We start from the raw sequence: 20,974 nt of genomic DNA on the forward strand, positions 1-20,974 counted from the left end.
TCGGAAGAAGCCGTCGAGGGTTGCCACCGAGCTTTCGATAAACGTATTCTCGCCCATGCTTGAGCTGATCTCGTGCGAATTGGAAAGTATAACCCTAAAAGCTTCATCAAAATTTGAGCCCATTCTGCCTCTTCAAAGTCTATTCGAATAACGCTTCGAGGGTGCTCTGCCAGTAACGTCTAATAGACTCGATTCTTTGCCTTGTGAAAGATATGACATGCATCCCATGGGTAGTCGAAGTAGTCTATTCAGTTCTGCGAAAAAAGATACATTCGACGCCGGATAGTAGCCATGACAGAATTGAATCCTGGCATTGTACCACTGATATACGCAGTCTGAAGCGGTAGCGGTCAATTGGAACAAATTCCGTCCCCTTGCCAGGCATGGAAAAAGACAACAACTCTCAAACATTTTCGGCTATGCAGGGTACCGACTAGAAAGCGCGACGCGAGACGCCGAAAGGAGAGAGCAGGCCAAGTCTATGTAAATGCAAATTAATTATGCTTATTACCTCATGTCTTCTTACCAACTCCCGGCTCAACCCCAGCCTTTCTCGCAGTCAAGAGCATCTTGTCCACGAAAACCTGCACGTCTGATGTTTTCACCGGCACTCTGTGATCGCCATCCCACTCCATGAGTTCCACCGAGTCCTTGGAGCAGTATTGGTTCAGCAATTGGCGGTGGAGATGTATGCCCACGTCTTTCAGTCCGTGGACGTGAAAGGTCGGCAGCTTCAGCAGCGCCTCATCCTGGACCGGGCCTCTATCCTCGCCAGAGTCGGCATCGCCAGCGGTCTGAAACGGAAAGGACTCGGCATCGGGACTGAACGCGACCAGGGGCGAGCGGCCGGCCATGAGCACGGCGAAACGCCAGTCCTGGCCCCACAGCTTCGTCTCCACGTTGTCGCCCTCGTAGCCCCTCACGGGCCGGCCCTCCTCCTGCAGGCAGCGGCGGCGGCGCTGGTGCTCAAACAGCAGGCTGGCGCTGACCTTGGCGCCCTGGCTGAAGCCCATGAAGCCGACCCACTCGCCCGTGGCGCCCTGGCGGTCGTCCTCGTCCATGGCGCTCTCGACGTGGTAGCGGATCTCCTCGACGGCGGTGTCGGCGTCGACAGCCTGGTGGTGGGGAAGCCAGCGCAGCCAGCGCCGGTACGGGCCCATGCCCGCATAGACAGGGATGATTCCGGGGCCCGCGTCGCAGAAGAACGGCGCGTCGGCGAAGACGAGGCGGAAGGACGTCGAGAGGTGGAACACCAGGCCGCGCGCCTGGAGGCGGAAGATTTCGCCCGTCACACCGCCACCTGTTGCGGGACAGAAACCGTCAGCACGACCATTCTTGGGGCGCAGGGAATTTTCTTTTGTTTGCAAGCCTTGGGGAACGTACCATGCAGGCAGAGGACGCGGGGTAGGTGAAGAGTGGGGTCGGTGGTGGTTGTGGTGCCCATGCTCGCAGTTTGCATGCGTCTCTCAGAGCAGGTGACGAGGGAACGGGGAATTATAAAGGGACGGAAGCATCGGGATAGCGGTCTTGGGCGGCATGGTGGTATATGTGGGAAGGTCCCGAAGCGGCTGATGCTTGGGGCGTTGTTCGGAGTCCGATGGCGTGGGATAGTGCCGGCCCCAACCCGTTAAATGCTGGCCGCTCCGACACGCAAAGCTGGACGGGCCGGCGACAAGAATTTTTCAGGTGGCTTGTGCTCGTCGGACCTCACCATGTCCATCCATCCTTCGCAGCGACCCTTGTCTCAACTCGGCAGCCTTTTAGGCCACCGTTACATTCTCCATTCGGATGGAGTCGCCGCTAGCGTCTCACATATTCAATCGCATCATACATGGCAGCTTGACAAGAGTCTGGGCATGGAGCTAGGTAGAAGCTGATATATCGGGAAGCATGTATTTTCGGCCTCTGAAGACTTTGGCTTCAGCAGGATGCAAATCTCGGTCCGTAGTGTGCGGCAGCTATTCTGTTCAACAAGTCGTTGCATCAGCGAGCTGATAACAGAGGCCGCCGTTTGCCCGAGGCATCCAAGGGCTTGATTTGTCCCTCCCTCAGGACTGCCCGGGACCAACGGTGGAAATGTGATGCTATCATGCCGCCGTTCAGCTCGAGACGCCCTGACATGTGATGAGAATTCGTACACATTCTGCCACATGGTGCTCACAAAAGAGCCGGGCGAGATGATTCACCCGGACCTGATTTTTGAGCAGTTTAAGACCAGCAACGTCAACTTCATTGCTGCGCGAAAAGAAAGGCCCTGGCTGTGGACATGATACCGCAAGCTCACGGTGCGATGAGAGGAAGCTGAGATTGCCCAGTCGATCGGGCCAATATGGGTCATGTCTTATTGTAGATCACCGCACCGTGTTGGCTGTCTCGGTGCAGATGGGAATTCGATCGTGCTGGGTGACTGTTTTCCTTTTAGTATCGTCTGATCTTTCTTACCCTGTCCTTTGGTTGGGTTCTTCAACCTCGGATTTGGAGGAATTGGCTCCAACTCATGCTACGGTTCAGCCTTCAAAAGGGAGAAGATCGAGAAAATCTCCGATGCAGGAAGCTCGAATTCTCGGCATGCACGGTCAGCGTAACGGGAAGATTGTGTTATAATTATCCTCAGCTCTTGCACCGAGTCTCTGGGACAGCCCAAGGTGTCAGCGGGCATACCACAGTAAGCCTGGTCGATGGCGCAACGACAGAATGTCAGCAACGGGATGAGAGTGCAGGATGACGGCACTGATCCGGGGCGTGAGCACGGCATTCGCAGGGTGGAACGAAATGGAAAGTAAGACCTTGCCTGTTGGTTAGAGGTTGAGTCCCAGACGGGTTTGCACGACGACGAGGATGTGATTGTGACGACGAGCGCACAGACGGAGCTGAACATTGAAATAAGCTCGAGCTCCATGTGATGTGCGAGTGCTATGTCCACACGGTGTTCAGTGTGATGAGTTTCCTGCATTATGTGAACGACGACATGTTCATTTCCCTTTCCCCTTTGCTAATGAATTACCAAAGAGCCCAGTCTGCAGCTCCTGAGTCGGCCCCGAATCAATAAGGGCGAACAACGCATCTGATAAACACTGACAGGAACGCGTGATAAGCATGTGGCTTGCCATGGACCCCACATCGCCGTATCACTCGTGGAGACGGTGGCCAGTCAGAAGCAACGTCAGCAGCGTAGTCTTCGGCTGTCCTCGTGAACGAGTCATGGGTGCGACTCTCTGTTCGCAGGATGACGGCCGTCAAGGCTCGGGGGTTACCGTATTGATGGCGTGGGCTGGCGTGGTGTTGGCTTGACGTCTTGCCCCAAAGGTTGGCAGATGGCTTCATGTCCGAGGCTCGGGCCCGCGGCGTTTCGGGGGATTCCCGAAGAATGATGCCGACAGGGACGTGTAAGCTGTGCACGAGTTTCACGTTTTTCTTGACGGCGGCCTGCTGCAAGGTGCCGCAAAATCCAATAGACGGCGCGCGTGCCCCATATTTCTGATGTAAAAAAGCGTCGACCTACAGCGGCAGGCCTCCACAGGGGCGGAAATATCGCTCAATCAAACGCAACGGCCGTTGTTTGATTCCACTCCGGTCAGGGTCTGCTCGGAATGTGGTCAAGGAACGGTTGAGGACGGGCGACTGCCTGACAACGGCATGTTTTGACACCTCACGTGCACGACAGGCGCCCGGCAATTACGCAACGGCGTATAGCCGCCCGCGGCAATATAGAGCAACCGCCTTCGAGGAGAGCCGAGATGCATGGGAATGGGTGTCTTCGGCTTACCGGCTGGAATGGGCATATCCGGTCGATCTGCAGATTGGTGGGCCTCCTGCTTTTCTGGTGTGCAGTAAGAAGCGCCGATAGACCAACGAGTCGAGATCCGCGAGCTCCGCACATGATAGTGGCACATCCAGCTTCTCCGCATGGTCTGCCCTGCCACTGCAGCCGGCAGCGATTGCCCCGGCCAATCAGCAGCAGAGGCACACCTCACAAACTCAGCAATTGGAGCCACATACGTTACTGGGTATTTATGGAAATGTCCGCGGAGGGAAAGGATCAATGTGGACGTGTACAACCATTGTCACAGCAACGGGTCGTGGCCGGGCCATGGCAAAACCTGCCTGCGTGCAGCTCGAGTCACCCAGCACGCGACTCGTGCCGAGGGTGGCAGCGCGGGGTAGCAGCAGCAACGAGAGTTGCAGCACGCAGTTCGATTGCGATCAGGCAAGGCTGAATCTGGGCCTCCTTCTGGAGATGAGGGGGACAGAGACTCTCTGCGAGTGGGGTTTGGACACTGCAGGTACGGATGACGAGTCCATTGGCGGCCATGTAAGCAATGACGACCGAGCACATGTAGCTGCACACGAGAGTGTTCGAGATAAGAACGGTGCCGCGGGCTGCGGTTCCGGGCGAGCCAAAGACCACAGCCGCAGCCGCAGCCGCAGTCGCAGGCGCAGGCGCAGGCGCAGGCGCAGATGCAGACGTCTTGCGGCGGCGGTGAGGTTCTTGCGGCGGCGGTCGTCGTATGACGATGGGGAGACGGGCACGAGGGGTGGGCGGCGGCGGGCTGCAAAGAAGGCGATCAGTCGCTGCGAGCACACGGGCGACTCGCATAGGCGGCGCGAGAGCAATCCCTGCTGGTGCGCGCGGATCGGCGACGACGGGAGGGCGGCGTGCGACGGCGAGAGCGCGGCGGGAGGGCGGGCGCTCGGGGGGGTGGGTGGGTGTGCGAGAGGTGTGGGCGGGCGGCATGGGCTGGCTCTCGTGCCTGGCGCGCCATCGAGGCGCGGTGAGGGAGCGTGCTGGACGAGGGCGCAGTTTCGCAGGCCATGGCATCCGATGCGGCGCTTTGTTTTAGTGCTGCGCGCCGCAGACCCACAGCACATGACCCTGCTAGGGCCGCACCAGCCGTTGTTCAAGACTCCAGTGCACCGTTCAACCTGCTCGTCCGCTTGGACCCCGCTGGGCGCCGCTCTGCCGCCAGTGTGTTCGACCTCCCAGAAACTGCTCGCCCGCACGCCCGCCACGCTCTTTTCCCTCCAGCGCACACCCGGGCCATGCCACGACCCTTCTGAGCCCGCCGCCAACAACCTCTCTCGCCGCCCACGCCGCCGGCCCGTGCCCGTGCCCGTACCCTGCGCTCGTCCGCCGCCGTACAGCCCCAGGCGCGCCCGAACCGCGCCCCGACGACCCCCCAATTCCGCCCATCGCGACCCCCGCCATGATGGCCGGCTGCTCTACTGTCGCATAACTGCCAGTGTTGCCTGCCTTGCCCGCGGCGCGGCCTGCCGCGACGGGTAGAGCCGTGGCCCGCCCATTTCGACCACGCTCGACACACCAACGCCATGGACGACCCTCAGCAACCGCCGCTGGCGCCGCCGAAAGTCACGGCCTTGAAGCTGGGCGCTTCGAATCCGCACAAGGCCCCCATGGAGAGGACCGTCAGCCAGAACATCCGCGACGAAATGCAAGAGCTCAAGGAGGCCGCCGAGCAAACGCTCAATGTGCTCGTCGACCTCAACCTGGACGGCACCATCCGCTCCGTCAGTCCGTCCTGGCGCGAGGTCGTCGGCTCCGATCCCGAATCGGTCATTGGGAAGCCCATCGACGACATGCTCGCCGGCAACAAGCGTGCTTTTACCGACGTGGTGGACAACATGCGCCAAGACGATGCCCGGAGTCGAGTCATTCGGTTTTCCATGAAGATGGGTCCCTTTTCGAAGCTGAGGACCAAGCCAGGCCCTCCCGAAGCGTCCTCTGGGGAACCCGTCGAGGCGAGCCGTCCCGAAGAAGAATCGGAGCAGATACTGAACCTCGAGGCCCAAGGAATCATGTCCTACAATCCTGCCTCGGGCGATGACTGCCACGTAGGTCCCTCCCTGCTGGCCGGTTCCAAATTTACTGTACTGATCTGCCTTAGACCATGTGGATGATGCGGCCTTCCGTGGTTCGGGAGGTGACAATTGATCTTCCCGAGATTCTAGTCGAGTCTCTTGGGGTTGGAGCTGAAGTGCTCGCGCGGTATCTGACCGAGCTGGCAGAAGCCGGAGCTGGCGACCCCTCCACCCATCCTCCACCGCCCCCTGTGTTGTGTCGCATCTGCGAGCGCCACATCACCCCGTGGTGGTTCGAAAAGCACACCGACCTCTGCTTGCAAGAGCACAAGGCCGAGATGGAGGTGCAGATGGCACAGGAAGCTCTTACTGACCACCGCAACGCAATCGTCAAAGTTTTGGACGCTCTGGAAGCGAGCTCGCAACGCCAGACTCGGGCTGCCGCCGGAGATGCCAATCAGCCCATTGCCACCGGACCCCCTGCGGAGTACAAAGGACTTGCCATATCCCCCGCGTCGACTCCCTCCTCCGGCGTCTCTTCGGGAAGAGCATCGCCCGCTTCACCACCCTCACGTTCTCGAGACCGCTCAGCCGGCCTGGGACACCGTAGAGCCAGGTCTTTTGCGGTCAGGAGACCTCTGTCGAGGATCGTCGAGCTGGTGCTGGATCTTTGTGACACGGCTCTGGAAATCAACACACCTGCCATCAAGGACACCCGTGGCCAGCTGTCCACGGAATTGAGAACGCAATCGCCGCAGTCGGAGAACCGCATTTCGCAAGTGCTCCAGTGGCAGTCCCCAAACATGGGGGCCAATGAAGGGGAGCAAGGCCTGTCGGCTCTTTGTGAAGACACCGCCAGGTATTGCAGGGCAAAGGTGGATGCAATCTTCCGGTACCGCAGGATTCTGGAGTATTCGGAACGCATTCGCGTCGAGTTCGAGGTTTTAGTACAAGAGTGCGTCGAGGCTGCGATAAGCAAGGCTGCAAGCATCGCTCGCGGCGAGTTGAGCGACTCTACAGATACTTCTGACACTGCCAGCCAGCCGGATGAGACACCCACCGAGGTCGATCCTCCTGATTGTCAGCAGGAAGAAGGCATGTTCTCCTGTTCGCTAGAAAATCCGTCCGCCATGAGCCAGGCTTTCCGCAACTCTTCCGAAATATCTCTGGCATCGTCCTCTCACCTCGATCGCCGTCCTTCATCAGCAGCGACGTCGACCAGATCCAGCAGCCCTCGCGGCAGCCAGACGCCTCGATCGCATGTAGGGGCAGTGAACATCGCGTCTCACAGCAAGAGAACGTCGATGCACCTCGAAAGTGATGCCGGAGCCGACAGTGACAGCAGTGTCAGGTCTTCGGTCCTGTCTGGGCCACGGAGAGCCGATTCGCCCGGCTCGGAGGTGAGTCTCAGCAGAGTTGCGAGCTCTCGCGAGCGCAAGCGGAGGAGCCTTATCCTACCCAGCGTCATGTCAAGTAGGCAGCAATCTCCCGCCAGAGCCGGAATGCAGCCGCCACCGTCACCCCTCAGAATGAAGGGACGCATTTCCATAGGGCCGGACGGTATCCACTCACCCATCACGTCTCCCGTCCTCTCGACGAGCGATTTTTCTTCTCCTGCTCTTGCAGCATATCCAATCCACCATCACCGACGACAGTCTTCGACGGCCGGGTCTGATATTGCCAAACCTCCGGTCTCTCCACGGTTGATCCCGAGCAGCAATCCTCAGCCGAGGGCCGTGCCGCCTTCGATCAAAGATTTCGAGATCATCAAACCGATCAGCAAAGGTGCTTTTGGTAGCGTTTACCTCTCCAAGAAAAAGTCCACCGGTGATTATTTTGCTATCAAGGTGCTCAAAAAGGCAGACATGGTTGCAAAGAACCAAGTAACCAACGTCAAGGCTGAAAGAGCCATCATGATGTGGCAAGGCGAGAGCGATTTTGTCGCAAAGCTTTACTGGACGTTCTCGAGCAAGGACTACCTCTATCTCGTGATGGAGTACCTCAACGGCGGCGACTGTGCGTCGTTGATCAAAGTCCTGGGCGCTCTCCCTGAGGATTGGGCAAAGAAATACTTGGCGGAGGTTGTACTTGGTGTAGAACATCTCCACAGTCGTGGTATCGTCCACCGCGATCTGAAGCCGGACAATCTCTTGATTGACCAAAAGGGTCACCTCAAATTGACTGATTTTGGTCTGTCTCGTATGGGTTTGATCGGCAGACAGAAGAGAGCCCTCAATAGCAAGTCTGATGAGCAAGCCCCCGATCTTCTCAAAGGAGGCCCTTTTCATCGCGCGCTGTCTGTTACCTCTTCTAGATCTGCTTCTTTCGACGCGCAGGGGAATCAACATTCTCCTCAACACACCCCGTCTCTCATGCCTGCTTTGAGCGGTGATCTCAATCAACCATCCTACTTCAGCCTGTCAAAGGAGCCAGCCCGTGAACTGTCACGCCGGACCTCGAACAATCGTAGTGACAGCGGAGATAGCGACGCCCTGCAGAACATGTTCCGTCGCTTTTCCATTGCCGACGATGCTGTCAGCGGTCAACGGCGGTCCCCCATTGACGAAGAGGTTTACATGAGCGAAGACGGTGGCTCACCGGACCCATATGGTCTTCATCCAACAATCAGCCACTCCAGCGCTGCACACAACGCAACGCCTCCCCAGAATTCTGGTATGCTGCCTCCTCCTCTGGCCCTTTTCGATCCCGAAGACAGCGACCGTCGATTTGTGGGCACGCCCGACTATCTTGCCCCTGAGACGATCAATGGAAGCGGTCAAGATGAAGTCAGCGATTGGTGGTCACTCGGGTGTATTCTGTTCGAATGTCTTTACGGCTATCCCCCATTCCACGCCGAAACTCCGGACGAGGTGTTCAAGAACATCTTGGAACGTAAGATTGACTGGCCACCGGAGGATGAGTACGAAGTCTCAGAGGAGGCGACAGACCTGATGAATCGCCTCATGTGCACTGATCCGACCAAGAGACTTGGCGCCAACATCGGCGACAAGTTCTCTTGCGGAGGTGAAGAAATCAAGGCCCACCCCTGGTTCGCCGATACCAATTGGGACTCCCTGCGTGACGATGAAGCGTCCTTTGTGCCTGCGTCCGAGAACCCAGAAGACACGGAGTACTTTGATGCGAGAGGGGCAACGATGCAGAACTTTGCTGCGGAGTTCGAAGACCAGGCTGTATCTTCCAGCGGGACCCCAGGTGCGGATTACCATGACAGGCCACACGATGCACTGTCACGTGTGCGCTCTCAGGTCCAAGTCAATTCCGTCAAGAGGAGCCTGATGCCATTGCACATTCCACCTCACGTGCGAGAGGGCAGAAGCAGGCGACTCAGCGAGCCCATGGCGACGGACGATTTTGGCGCTTTCGCGTTCAAAAACCTGCCTGTTCTCGAAAAGGCGAACAAGGATGTCATCCAGAAGCTGCGTGCAGAAGCTATGCAAGCACAAAGCAAACCCCCGTCAACAGCGACATCCCCCTCCGTCACTTCGCCGACTCCTTCGCTTGAATCCAGCCCGATGGTGCCGATGCCGTTGAAGCGGACACATTCGACAACTGGAAAGGGTGGCAGGCCAGCATCGCCCTCTGTCAGTCAGGTCAGCTCATCTCCCAGTCGCGCATCTCAGCCTTCGTCACCCCTGCTAGTGTCATTCAGCACGGGGCAGAATCACGAACGCAGGAAGACTTCAAGCGGGACCTCGTCGTTATCTCATCAGCCCAGCAACACAAGTACGACCAGCAGTTCCCTCCAACCTGGAAGCTTTTTTGAAGCAAAGTTGGCTGGCAAACCCGTCAAAACGCCAGGTGTTCCCGTTCCTGTGGAGAAAAGCGCAATTTCGCAGGCACGACAGAACAGCCTCCCCCCTGGAGCGGTCTCATCTCCCAGAGCTCGCTCACAGACCTTGGATTCCCAGGACGGAGAGCTTGCAGTCAGCCAAGCCAAGCGACGGAGCCAGGTCTTGGATGTTTCGCCGTCCTCGTCCGATACGGAAGAGTCACGCCAGAAAGCTCTCCTTCGGGTACACCGCCGCAGGCAAAGTTCACGCCGGATGTCACACATTGCAGCAGACGGGCCTTACTTCAGGCCCTTGGACATCCTCATCTGCGAGGATCATCCCGTGTCGCGCTTGGTCATGGAAAAGCTATTGGAAAAGTTGCGTTGTCGCGCGATCAAGGTCCAGACTGGGCCGGAAGCGATGCGTTATGCCATGAGTGAAGTCAAGTTCGACATCATCATGATGGAGTATCGCCTTCCACAAGTCAACGGAGCTGATGTCGCGCGCATGATCCGCGAAACCAAGAACGCCAACAGCCACACGCCAATCGTCGCCGTCACCGGATATCTCAAAGAGCTTCAAGCACCTCACCATTTCGATGCGTTGATCGAGAAGCCCCCCACCATTGCCAAGTTGACGGAGGTGATCGGAAGACTGTGCCAATGGAAATCCCCTCCGCCAAATTGGACTCCCTCGATGCTAACATCGGTCGTTCCATCCAATCTCCGTCAAGAGACGTCACGTGTGGAAGATAGCCCTATATCGAACTCGTCTAGTTTTGCCGCAATGCCCTCGGGTAGTTACCGGGGCTCTAGTCGCGAGGACTCCATCAGTTCGAGCTTTTTTGGAGACAATGACAACAAAAACGATGAGGTTGCCGTTGTCATTGACCGCCAGTCGACTGACGAATGGAGAGATCGTGACATGGCCCACGCGTTTGGCGGGCTAGGAATCTCTGACGAACCCAAAGAATCAAAAAGTCTCCTGGCGATTCCGACAAGCGTCCCTCTTCGCCAGGAGGCCTCGGCGCCCGCTGCCATGGAGCATACCCCGCACACCCCGGTTCGTAAGCAGAGGTCCTCGGAACAAATCAACGCCAAGCGACGCTCGATGGAGAACAAGAAACACGAGTCGGCTGAGTCTGGCGATGACGAAGACGAAGAGCTGGGAGATGCGCAGGTACGGACGAAGAGTCCAAAAGGTAGGACGCGAGGTTCTTCGAAACTCGGTCTTGAGATGATGCGTACAAACAGCCACGGCAGCGTCGTGTCCGTCGAGGAGATGGCCGCCGTTGACAGTCTGAGTGCTTCACCACCACCGGTAATCTCCGAGGAACAGTCGGTCGATGATTCGCAGGTCGAGGCGGCACCTGTGACACCTGCGAAAGCAGGGGGAGATGAGACGGACCGGCCCGAGCAGGCAAGTTTATCCATCACGCCTCCGGAGATGCTCCCTCATCTACCTGGAAATGCGGTTAAGGAGATCGAAATGGATACAGAGGCCACGCCGAAAGCCCCGCACACGGAGCCTGATCCAGATCCTACGCCAAAGGCATCTACATCTCCATCCCGAAGCTGAGAGCAGAAGAACGTTCAAAGTATGACCGAACAAATTGGCTCCCTCCACCACCATCATTCTATTCTTAGCTCTACGTGGAGCGTTCAACCTTTAGCTAGCGGCCTCTTCAGATTGTCAAGGCTGCCCCTTTCGTTCATTATGTACCTTTGCAAGTTTCCTTCAAAATGAGTACCCAAGTTTTTCTTTTTTTTTTCTTCGTTGACAGCAAGCGAGGAGTTGGTGGCCACTAGTCCAGATCTTTCCTTCGTGTTCTTTCTCACCTCAATTGGAGACTGTAGCAGGCAGATGTACTTTTCCTTCGCCTTAGGGAGTTTCTTGGGACAAGGTGGGAGGGCAGACTACCATGCGTCAGCATGGTGGTGTGCTAGGTGGCGGAAAAATGGTTGCGCTTTCGACAATGCTTTCAAGTGTACAATTTCTGCAAAGCAACAGTGACATCAGATTGCAAAAAAAGGAAACAAATAGCCCTCGGCTGAGTCAGCAGACGGGATAAAAAAAGCACTCTTGTTTTCTATCAACCGAAGATCGACACGCGTTTCGTCAACTTTTTCTGTGTTGTTTGATCTTGGATCAGCGTGTACGCTAAAGCAGGATGAAGGCGAGAAATGGACCCGGATTGTAGACATCACTCTTCTCATAGGAAGCAGAGCTCTGGATCAGAAATCTACCACGCGTCCTGCGGAGCGCTCGACACATCCTACCATGTGCTGATACAAATGCTAGTTTGTGTGGTGAGCATGGGTGCGGCATTGTTGGAAACGCACGCTCTTTCTCTGTTCTATTTTTTGAGTCCTTTCTTTTCGGGTCGTAAGCTCTACCGATGGATCCCGCCCAATCACGCCAGACCAACAATGGGAATGCCCAGTTTCTCCTCGGACATGTGGACGCTGTCGAGCCAACTTCTGCGCAGTGAGGCGGACTGCCGCGCGATCCGGCATCAACGTCATGCCGTCTGCCAGCAGCGCGGCTGCCCTGCAACGTAGCGCTGCAGTTTTCTGAGAATAGCATTGCTCCGCCACAGATCGTCGTGCGGAGTGCCGCCGAGCCTAACAAACGGACGTTGACATGCCCGATTCCACCAAAACGCTGCCCTCGAGATGGCTATTCGGAGAAATGGCGCAGGCGGCTAATCTCGGTGAGCAGCTGCTGCAGGTCCGCGTCGGAGATCTTGTCCTGAAGCGAAGGGATGAGGGTCTTGGCCTCGTCGGCAGTCTCGCAGCAAAGAGTGCCTGGGGGGGGGAGGGAGGAACCATGTCAGCGCTAGGGCAACTGGAACAATCAGAGGTGGACGGGGAAGGCGCACCGAGCTGGGAGCGTTCAAAGCCGGCCAAGTCGTTACGGGTGCGCAGCAAGTTGTCGATGGAGTCGCAGTCCTCGCGGTCCTTGAAGCGCGAGAAGACGTCGAGGTAGGCGCGCATCTTGGTGAGGGTCTCGGTCTCGTTCAGAGCGATCTTGTGCTTCTTGCGGTGCTCGACGATGGCGTCGATGATCAGACGCGCCTCGGAGAGGGTGAGGGTGGTGACGTTCTGGAACTCGCCCAGCTTGAGCTCGACACCAGCCTCCTCGTCGCCGGCGGCGTCGCCGCGGCCGCGTCGCGCAGACATCAGGGCGGGGGTGCGATGCGTGGAGTGGAGGAGCGGGCGTGACGGAGGCTGCGGCGGAGGACGGGGGCGGTCCTTTGCTGTTGTTCTGGCTGGGGCGGGTGGAGCTATGCCGTCAGACGCGATGGGATGGTGAGGGCGGAGAAAAGCGGCGTCGCGGCCACGGCGCAGGCGGAGGGCAATAGGGCGTCGCGCAGCACATGGCGCTGAGTAGCACACGGCGCGGGCGCGCTCCTCTCGCGCAGTCAGTCTCTGGCGCTGTCGCGCTGCGATCAACACGCCTGCCGCTCAAGCACGGGGCCATCCAATCTACGACCAAGCGGCCCCCAGGGCCTCCTCTCGCAGCACTCACCTCCCGCAAGCCCTCCCCCCCCCGGTAAACTAACACCCACCTCCATCCACTCCACCCGCATCTTCCCTTCGCACGCCGCCCGCCCCCCCTCTCGTCCGCGACCAGCCGTGCCCTCGTCGACCGAGAGAGCGAGGGCCCTACCGCGCCGCTGTTGCATGGCGGCGAGCGTCTCGTCGCGCTGCCACACCCAAGTTGCGTTTCAGCCTCTCGTCCGCTTCCCTTTCCCCTGCAGGGATCGCGCACCCGCTGCCGACACCACCGCGCCTAAACCCCAGGCTTCTCGCCGCATGCTGTGGACGGCGAGCTGAGCAGCCCACATCACCACCACCAGCCCCCCCGCGCTGCCCCCGACTCAAGCACACCCCAGCTCCGCCCAGCATCCGCAATAGCGCCCGCTCAGAGCGCCCCAGAGCGCCGCGCCCGCGCCGTGCCCGCCACGCCTGCTCGACCCAACCCCCGAGTGCGAGCCCGCCCAGGAACACTCCGCCCTGAGAGCGCCCTCGCGACCGTCCGCGCCCCCCGTGTTCTCCCCCGCTCGCCCGCCCGCCCTCGCGCCCCTCCGGTCGCCGCACAACTTGAGGTCTTGGGGATCCGACCATGGCTACACCTTCAGAGGGCCCGCCGTCTAGGGACGGGCTCAGCCCGCCCGACGACGGCATGCTCGGCCCCGGCGACACGGGCAGCACCCACGCCCAGCTGGGTCCGGACGAGCGTGAGCGCTCCCGACGCCTGGAGAACGGTGGTGACTCGTCGCGCCCGTCGCGCGAGCGCTCGCGCAACGGCTCCCGGAGGCCCAGCGGCTCGAGGGTCTGCGGGAAGTGCAGCGGACACCTGACGGGCCAGTTCGTCCGAGCATTGGGCGACACGTACCACCTCGAGTGCTTCACCTGCCATGTCGGTTTTCGCCCTGCCCTTGTCTGTTGCGCCGGAGAGCTGACATAACGTGCTGCAGGATTGCGACAAGATTGTAGCCTCCAAGTTCTTCCCCGTGCCCGAGCAGGGGCCCAATCAATACCCGCTCTGCGAGACGGACTACTTCCGCCGTCTCGACCTCCTCTGCTTCTCCTGCGGCGGCGCGCTGCGCGGCTCGTACATAACCGCCCTCGACCGTAAATACCACATCGAGCATTTCACCTGCTCCGTCTGCCCCACCGTGTTCGGTGCTCAGGACAGCTACTACGAGCACGATGGCAGCGTATACTGCCATTTCCATTATTCCACAAAATTTGCCCAGCGGTGTAACGGCTGTCAGACGGCCATCCTGAAGCAGTTCGTCGAGATTTTCAGAAATGGCCAGAACCAACATTGGCATCCGGAGTGCTACATGATTCACAAATTCTGGAATGTGCGCCTCCATACGACCGGCCAGCCGGTTGTTGAGAAGGCGATGGCGGGAGAAGAAGACACTAATGAGCTGAGGAAAGACGTCAGGATGGAGGAAGAGAAGATTGAGGAGCGTGTCAACTGGATCTGGAAGACGCTGTCGGCCTTTGAGGAGCGCTCCGCCACTTGCATCTCCGACATGCTGCTTCACGTCAGCAACGGCGCATATTTCGACGGGGTTCTGGCTGCCCGGAGATTCATTGTCCACATCGATCTTCTGTTCGACGGTGCCGACGAGCTCGACAAAGTCCTGGTCGAACAGACGCCAAAAGGTAAACCGCCCTCAAAAGCCTAGACCGAGCGTGCACTGTCTAACACCTGTGGATCTAGGCCTGTCTTACTCCCGCGAGGCGAAGCTGCTGTGTAAGAAAGTCGTGGCCTTCTTCCAGCTGCTTGCCCAATCACAAGATACAGGAGTACGACGATTGGGCGTCACGCAGGAATTGCTCTCGCTGGTCACTGGCCTCGCACACTACCTCAAGCTCTTGATCCGCATCTGCCTGCAGGGTGCGCTGAAGCTCGAGCGGGAGACCGGCAGCGCGTCAGGGCTCAGTGGGTTCATGGACCAGATCAACTCCCTCGAACCGAAGCTTGAGCAAGACGACGGCACCGATGCCGGGAGCGACTCTGTGGCCCTTGTTCAACGAACGGCGGACACCTGTCCGGTTTGTGACAAGCCTGTCGAAGACAAATGCTACATGGCTAGCAATAGGGTCTTCCATGTCGCTTGCATGAAGTGCCAAACCTGCGACAAAGAGCTTCGAGACCATCACGAGGCCCGATGGAGCCGGACGAGCGAGAAGTTGCTGTGCGCCAACGATGCGGCAAGTGTCTCAGACGCCGAAGCCGGCTTTGTGCAAGTGACGAGGCTACGGCAATACGTCCACCTTCTTAGGGTTGCACACGCGCGTCTTCTGGCAACTCTTCGCACGAGCGGCGCGCTTCCTCACACCTCAGGTAAGCTCCAGTCGCGGCGAAGAAGGAAGAAATAACTTATGGACTGATTTTACGAAACCCCCAGACGACCCCAACTTGATGGACTATGATTCCAATTCCGGCCACCGTGTCTCCCCTGCGGGCTCCGAGCAAGCAGCAGAACCGCCGCTGCTCAGGTCGGATACCAGATCAAAGTCCTACACTGGCCACAACAACGAAAGGGCCACGCCCTCGTCCTACGAACAGACCCTCGGCGACATCAGAAGATTGCGTTCCACGCGACTCGACAAGCATCTGTCTCAGACCATGAAACGTGCGAGGACTTCACGGGTCATGGATGGTCCGGAAGGCATCCGTCCCGGCTCTGCCAGTGACGCTCAGGGAGGCAGCGGCCCTAACATGACGATCGAGCAGGGACGCGACTACAACGAGACCGGACCCTTGACTTTCGGCACCAATGGAGGCATTGCCCTGGACGACATTCCCCGCATCGTCGCCGCCGAGCAGGCGAAAGACCAAAGACCAAATGCGGCCAAGTATGCACGCGACCACCTCGTTGGACAAGAACCAAGACCAAAGTTGGTTAACGGTCACAGGAGAGATGTATCAGGGGCGCAAGAGCTGGAAAAGGCTGCGGCTGGAGAGGGTCAGTACGGCAAGAAGTATTTCTCGGAGCTCACGGCTCTGGAGTACTTCATCGTCCGCCACGTCGCTGTGCTTTCGATGGAACCGTTGCTGGAGGGTCACTTCAACCAGGAGGAGCTTCTGGAACTCATCGAGAACCAGAAGCGTCCGACGTTCTGGGGCAAGTTTGGCAAGGCGTTCAAGGGCAACGAGAAGCCAAAGGGCGGGAAGAGGAAGGGCGTCTTCGGCAAGAGTTTGGAATACGTCGTGGAAAAAGACGGCGCCGAATCCACCGATTGCGTAGGCCCCGGAACGCTCAAGGTCCCCGCCCTGGTTCAGGATGCAGTGTCTGCCATGCGTACCATGGACATGTCGGTGGAGGGTGTCTTCCGGAAAAACGGAAACATCAAGCGTCTGCGAGAACTGACGGAGGAGATCGACGCAAAGGGCGGAGATGCCGTCGACCTGACACGTGAGAGCCCCGTGCAAGTTGCAGCACTGCTGAAGAAATTCCTTCGTGAGCTGCCCGACCCCGTAATGACCTTCAAGCTGCACCGGCTATTCATTACCGGAGCAAAGATTCAAGATGAGGACAAGCGAAGACGTGTGTTACATCTCACGTGCTGCCTTATGCCCAAGGTCCATCGTGACACAATGGAGGTGCTGTTCACATTCCTCAACTGGGTATCGTCCTTTTCCACTGTGGATGAGGATACCGGTAGTAAAATGGACATCCACAACTTGGCAACGGTCATTGCCCCCAACATCTTGTACTCCAGCATGAAGAGCCCGGATATGGACTCTAGTTTCCTCGCAATTGAGGCGGTACACTCCCTCATCCAGTGCAACGAGTCCATGTGCGAGGTAAGTGACGCGATGGGGATCCCCTCGTTTCTTCCTGGGTTGAAGCTGACATCAACAGGTCCCGGAGGATCTCCAATCGATCCTGGCGGATTCGTCCATGTTCGACCTCAACGCCGAACTCACGACCAAAGAAATCCTGAAGCGCGTGGGCGAGCTCGGCAAGACCCCGCAGGCCACGGTGCCGGGGCCGCAGCAGGTAAACCGCAACTCGGGCAGCCGGTCGTCTGCGCCGGTGGTCGCACGCATCGAATCTGATCCGGCATCGTACCAGGCAGAGAGCTCGGTGCGGCACGTTGGAGGGCGAAGAGACAACGGAGAGCTGGGACCGCCGCAGCCACCATACGGGAACGCGTCGTCGGACTCGCACAGCGACCGCGGATCGCCCAGCAGATATAGGGAAAACCGGTCATCACAGTACCGGGGGCCTGGGGTGGGAGTTACCGGCGCCGGGTAGGCGCTCGAGATCTGAAGGCTTTGTTCACGCATGCGGCTTGGAGTCTTGGGCACCTTTCTCATGTATTCGCTTCATGTTTCGTTTTTCAAATTCCACTGCAGGTCAGCATCTTGGGAAGGTGCGAGGAGGCGTTTTCTTGCAGGGACCTGTGCGCACATCACACCGGGAGAAAAGTTGATAATGGAGGGGGGAGGGTTGGATCACATGTCGAGGCGGCCGCATAGGAGGACGGCAGATTTGCGATTTGATCTGCACAGGCCCGGTGGGGCCTTTGTTTTAGGAAAGCTTGGGCACAAGAGCAGCGAGCGATTTTGTTGGAGCAGCAGGAGTGCGGGATTCTCTTCTTTTCTCTTTTTATTCGTCTTGCCCCCAACCCCGAGGCCGTGGTCTGGATGGTTTCGAGGCAGGCAGTAGTAGCCGCCGAGCTGCGGGGCTCGGGGCGATTTTGTAGTCTAAGGTTATTTTGGCCCGGAGGTCGGCAAGGGCAGGTTTTGTCTTTTCTTTCTGGGAATGGGAGAGAAGAGGCGTGCTGAGGCATAATACCCGTGGTGCGTGATATCATGATCACCGAGCAAATGAGGGAGCTTGGGCGAGACGTCTCCACGAGCCCCTGGTCGCGGCCTGACGCCTTGGCGGTGGTTAAGCCCGCCTAATCGTCGGAAAGGCAGCGGGGGCCGCGTGCGCGGGAACGCCGTTGGGAAGCGATGCTGTGCTGGCCCAACCCACCTGCGCGTCTTTCCACCGCCGCCGCCCAGCCGCGCCGCCCGCCGCCGAAGACGTGGCCGGCCTGCGTTCTCGGCTCACCGACTGACGCAGACGTTGGAGCCCTATCAACAAGAACGCGCGCGCACCCTTCAACCTTAATTTTTTTTTGTATCAGGTCTCATAGCTCCCGCCCTCCTAGTAGCACTGCCGCCCCTTTCCTGCTGCCCGCTCTTAAGAAGCTCTCTGCGTCACGACTTCACGATCCCATCCTTCACCAGTCCTCCGGTCCTTCCTCCGCTTTTCGCCGCTCCGCCACCCAGGCCCAACAATCCGCAGGCGCCGCAGTCGCCGCAGTCGCCGCAGTCGCCGCAGTCGCCGCAGTCGCCGCAGCGCAAGCCTTCGCACACCTCAGCATGTCGTCCATGTTCACCCTCCCCTCAATTCGCCTACCCAGCTTCGGCCTCGGTTCCAAAGGCCCCCGCGTCGAGCTCCCGTCCGTCGAAATCCACGATGTCGAGACCGCCGCGGAGAAGCGGCCGCGCACGCTGAAGCACCTGCTGCGCGCAAACCACGCCAACCACAGCATTGTGTACAAGGACGGAAGGTGTCGGAACAACACTGCTCACGTATGTGCACATTCTTCTCTTCGCCTTGCTCGACAGACCTCATTCCACACTGGCCTTCCTTTTTTTTTTTTTTTTACCCCGCGCTACCCCGCTCGCCTGGTCATGTTACTCCGCCCCCATTGTTGTCGTTGTTGTTGTTGTCTTCGTTGTTCGTTGTCACCTGCGAGTCGTGTGCTCAGCTTCCCTGCACCAAGAAGCGGTGAGCATGCGGTCTGGGCCAGCCAGCTACTTCCATGGTGCAAAAGCTAAGCTACGTCAAACGTCAAAGCTTCAGCGAAGTTTCGAGTCAGCTTTTGCGCAATTGTACCGGGGTAGCCGGGTGTTTGGAGCTTCTGGAACACAGAACTGACCTTCGGCTGCAGATACTAGGTGCTGCCTACGTCCTCGGCGCAACGGCCGACCACATGAACGAGATCTACGATAGGGAAGCTGAGCAGCTCGAGCCTTGGCAAGATGCGCCATGCGAAATCGCGAAGCACGACTGGCGCGACTTTCTCGGCAAGAGAGAGTGCGTATAATCACAGGGCATACGACAGGCTTCGGACTAGCGGCTGACTTGGGAACAGGTATCAACGCGCCTTCGTCGACTTTTTCGAGGATCAGTTGGTGCAGTACAGCTATGACTGGAAGAAGATGCTGGACGACTATCTTTTTGCCGGCGAACAACCGCTGATCAACAACATGATCGCTGGATGTGAGATTGCCAAAGTTTTTGTTGAATTCGGGCTTGCGCTGACGTGTTCTGCTGTATAGTCGGCCATCCGCTCATTCACCTCGGGTACGCTTTCGAACTGAAATCCCGCACGCTCGCGATCGAGGCGCTCGCATTCAGCACCTGCTACTACAACTTCATGCACCGCTACCTCGACGACGCCAAGTACACCCGCGCTCCGACCAACCCGACGACGTCCCTCGCGGAGATTCTGAAGCGCGTCGCGGCGGACAAGCGCTTCGACGGTATATTCGACAGCCCCGGTGGTGCGAACGTGGAGACCTTGTTCGATTTAAAGGAAGAGGCTGTGCTGGAACACTGGAACAACTGGCAGATTTATGGTTACAACAGTAGCAGCAGCAGCGGCAGCTCGAGCCCCACTGGCACCACAAGCCCGACCAGCCCACGCGAGAGGATCACTTTTACGGAGCAGTTCCTCGAAGCGCAGAAGCTGGTGGTTGCGTTGCTCATGGCGAAGAGCAGCGGTGACAGAAAGAGACGGTACGACTTTTATGCCACGCAGCTGGTGACGGCGAGCCACGCCGTGCGGGTGCTGCTCCCGTTGATTCCAACAAAGTTCCACGTTCCGCTGGTGAGGCAATGGTGGCTGTTCGTGCTCTCCACGTACATTGCGCAATTGCGCCCCAAGGTTGACGTTGTGGCGTTCGATAACGAAGACCTGGAAGAGGGCAGAGGCTGGAGCGATGTGCAGAGCTGCGCGCTGAAGGGACGCTTCTGCTTGGACGGAAACTACGTCAAAGGTATGGTTTGAGATCGCGTGCCTTTTGGGAGTGTTCTTTTCAGCTGACGAAAATTCGAAACAGCGATCCGCGCCATGCAAGACGCAGCGAAGACTTGGCCTGACGACAAGCGCTTCTTCTTGAAGGCGGCGGTGCGTTTCTCGACCGAGTTCGACGGGTGGGGAGGGTTCGGGGCGTTTGGCGACGAGGACGTGCGCCTCCACACGCGCACCCGCCAAACCAGCATCGTGGGAGATCTGGGCGAAGAAGCCTACCGCGCGGGCGGTGGCAGGAGGACCAGCATCATTGACCAACCTGGTGTTGGTGGCATAGCTGGTCCCGGCAGACGAACTAGCTGGGCACCGACGTTTACCACTAGTGGAAGTGAGGGAAGCAGCCGAAGAAGCTCCTAGGGGCATCAACCAACCGAAAAAAAAAAGGGGGGGGAGGGAGGAGACTTGGAAAGGAGTCGATGGTGATGGTACGGGTGTGGGGTTGTGCTTTGGTATCGCGTGCGCGAAGGAGCCGCGAGTGCATTTCTGTGCAGGATTGGGCGTTTATTGGTCACTTGCCTGGAGCGGTCCTTTTTTTTTTCTTTTGTTGTTTTGGTCCTATTTGCTGGGAGGATGCGCATGTGCAAAAGTTCGATATATATACCCTACTCGTTCACTCTTTTCAGTTCAGGATATCCAGAAATATCATATATGGGGTGGTTTTTTTTATCACGCAGTGGCTTACAAGGTGTCTTCTCTCTTGAATCGTGTAACGCCAACGCGAAGTTGATAGGGCTT

The 20,974-nt window shown here is 58.3% G+C and overlaps 4 protein-coding genes across 4 annotated transcripts; 2 read left to right on the top strand and 2 right to left on the bottom strand.

Annotated features, from left to right (window-relative positions):
* Nucleotides 1–512: 512 nt before the first annotated feature.
* On the bottom strand, nucleotides 513–1,444 carry BKCO1_7100014 (citrinin biosynthesis oxidoreductase; the record flags this gene model as incomplete). Its single annotated transcript, XM_020278767.1, has 2 exons — nucleotides 513–1,300; nucleotides 1,384–1,444. The coding sequence occupies 2 exons, from the start codon at nucleotides 1,442–1,444 to the stop codon at nucleotides 513–515; spliced, it is 849 nt and encodes a 282-aa protein (XP_020126108.1).
* A 3,884-nt stretch (nucleotides 1,445–5,328) lies between these two features.
* Nucleotides 5,329–11,186, top strand: BKCO1_7100015 (agc protein kinase; the record flags this gene model as incomplete). Its single annotated transcript, XM_020278768.1, has 2 exons — nucleotides 5,329–5,850; nucleotides 5,904–11,186. 2 exons carry the CDS (start codon nucleotides 5,329–5,331, stop codon nucleotides 11,184–11,186), a joined length of 5,805 nt encoding a protein of 1,934 aa, XP_020126109.1.
* A 1,101-nt stretch (nucleotides 11,187–12,287) lies between these two features.
* BKCO1_7100016 (polymerase ii polypeptide d) lies at nucleotides 12,288–12,790 on the bottom strand (the record flags this gene model as incomplete). Its single annotated transcript, XM_020278769.1, has 2 exons — nucleotides 12,288–12,415; nucleotides 12,490–12,790. The coding sequence occupies 2 exons, from the start codon at nucleotides 12,788–12,790 to the stop codon at nucleotides 12,288–12,290; spliced, it is 429 nt and encodes a 142-aa protein (XP_020126079.1).
* Nucleotides 12,791–13,736: 946 nt separating this feature from the next.
* BKCO1_7100017 (rho gtpase activator) lies at nucleotides 13,737–20,596 on the top strand (the record flags this gene model as incomplete). The annotated part of the gene is made up of 10 exons (XM_020278770.1): nucleotides 13,737–14,033; nucleotides 14,092–14,794; nucleotides 14,853–15,479; nucleotides 15,544–16,946; nucleotides 17,005–17,396; nucleotides 18,281–18,731; nucleotides 19,094–19,239; nucleotides 19,298–19,425; nucleotides 19,485–20,204; nucleotides 20,268–20,596. The coding sequence occupies 10 exons, from the start codon at nucleotides 13,737–13,739 to the stop codon at nucleotides 20,594–20,596; spliced, it is 5,196 nt and encodes a 1,731-aa protein (XP_020126080.1).
* Between the last annotated feature and the right edge of the window lie 378 nt (nucleotides 20,597–20,974).

The sequence above is a fragment of the Diplodia corticola genome (assembly GCF_001883845.1).
Source record: "Diplodia corticola strain CBS 112549 chromosome Unknown scaffold71, whole genome shotgun sequence".
In the NCBI taxonomy this organism is placed as follows: domain Eukaryota; kingdom Fungi; phylum Ascomycota; class Dothideomycetes; order Botryosphaeriales; family Botryosphaeriaceae; genus Diplodia; species Diplodia corticola.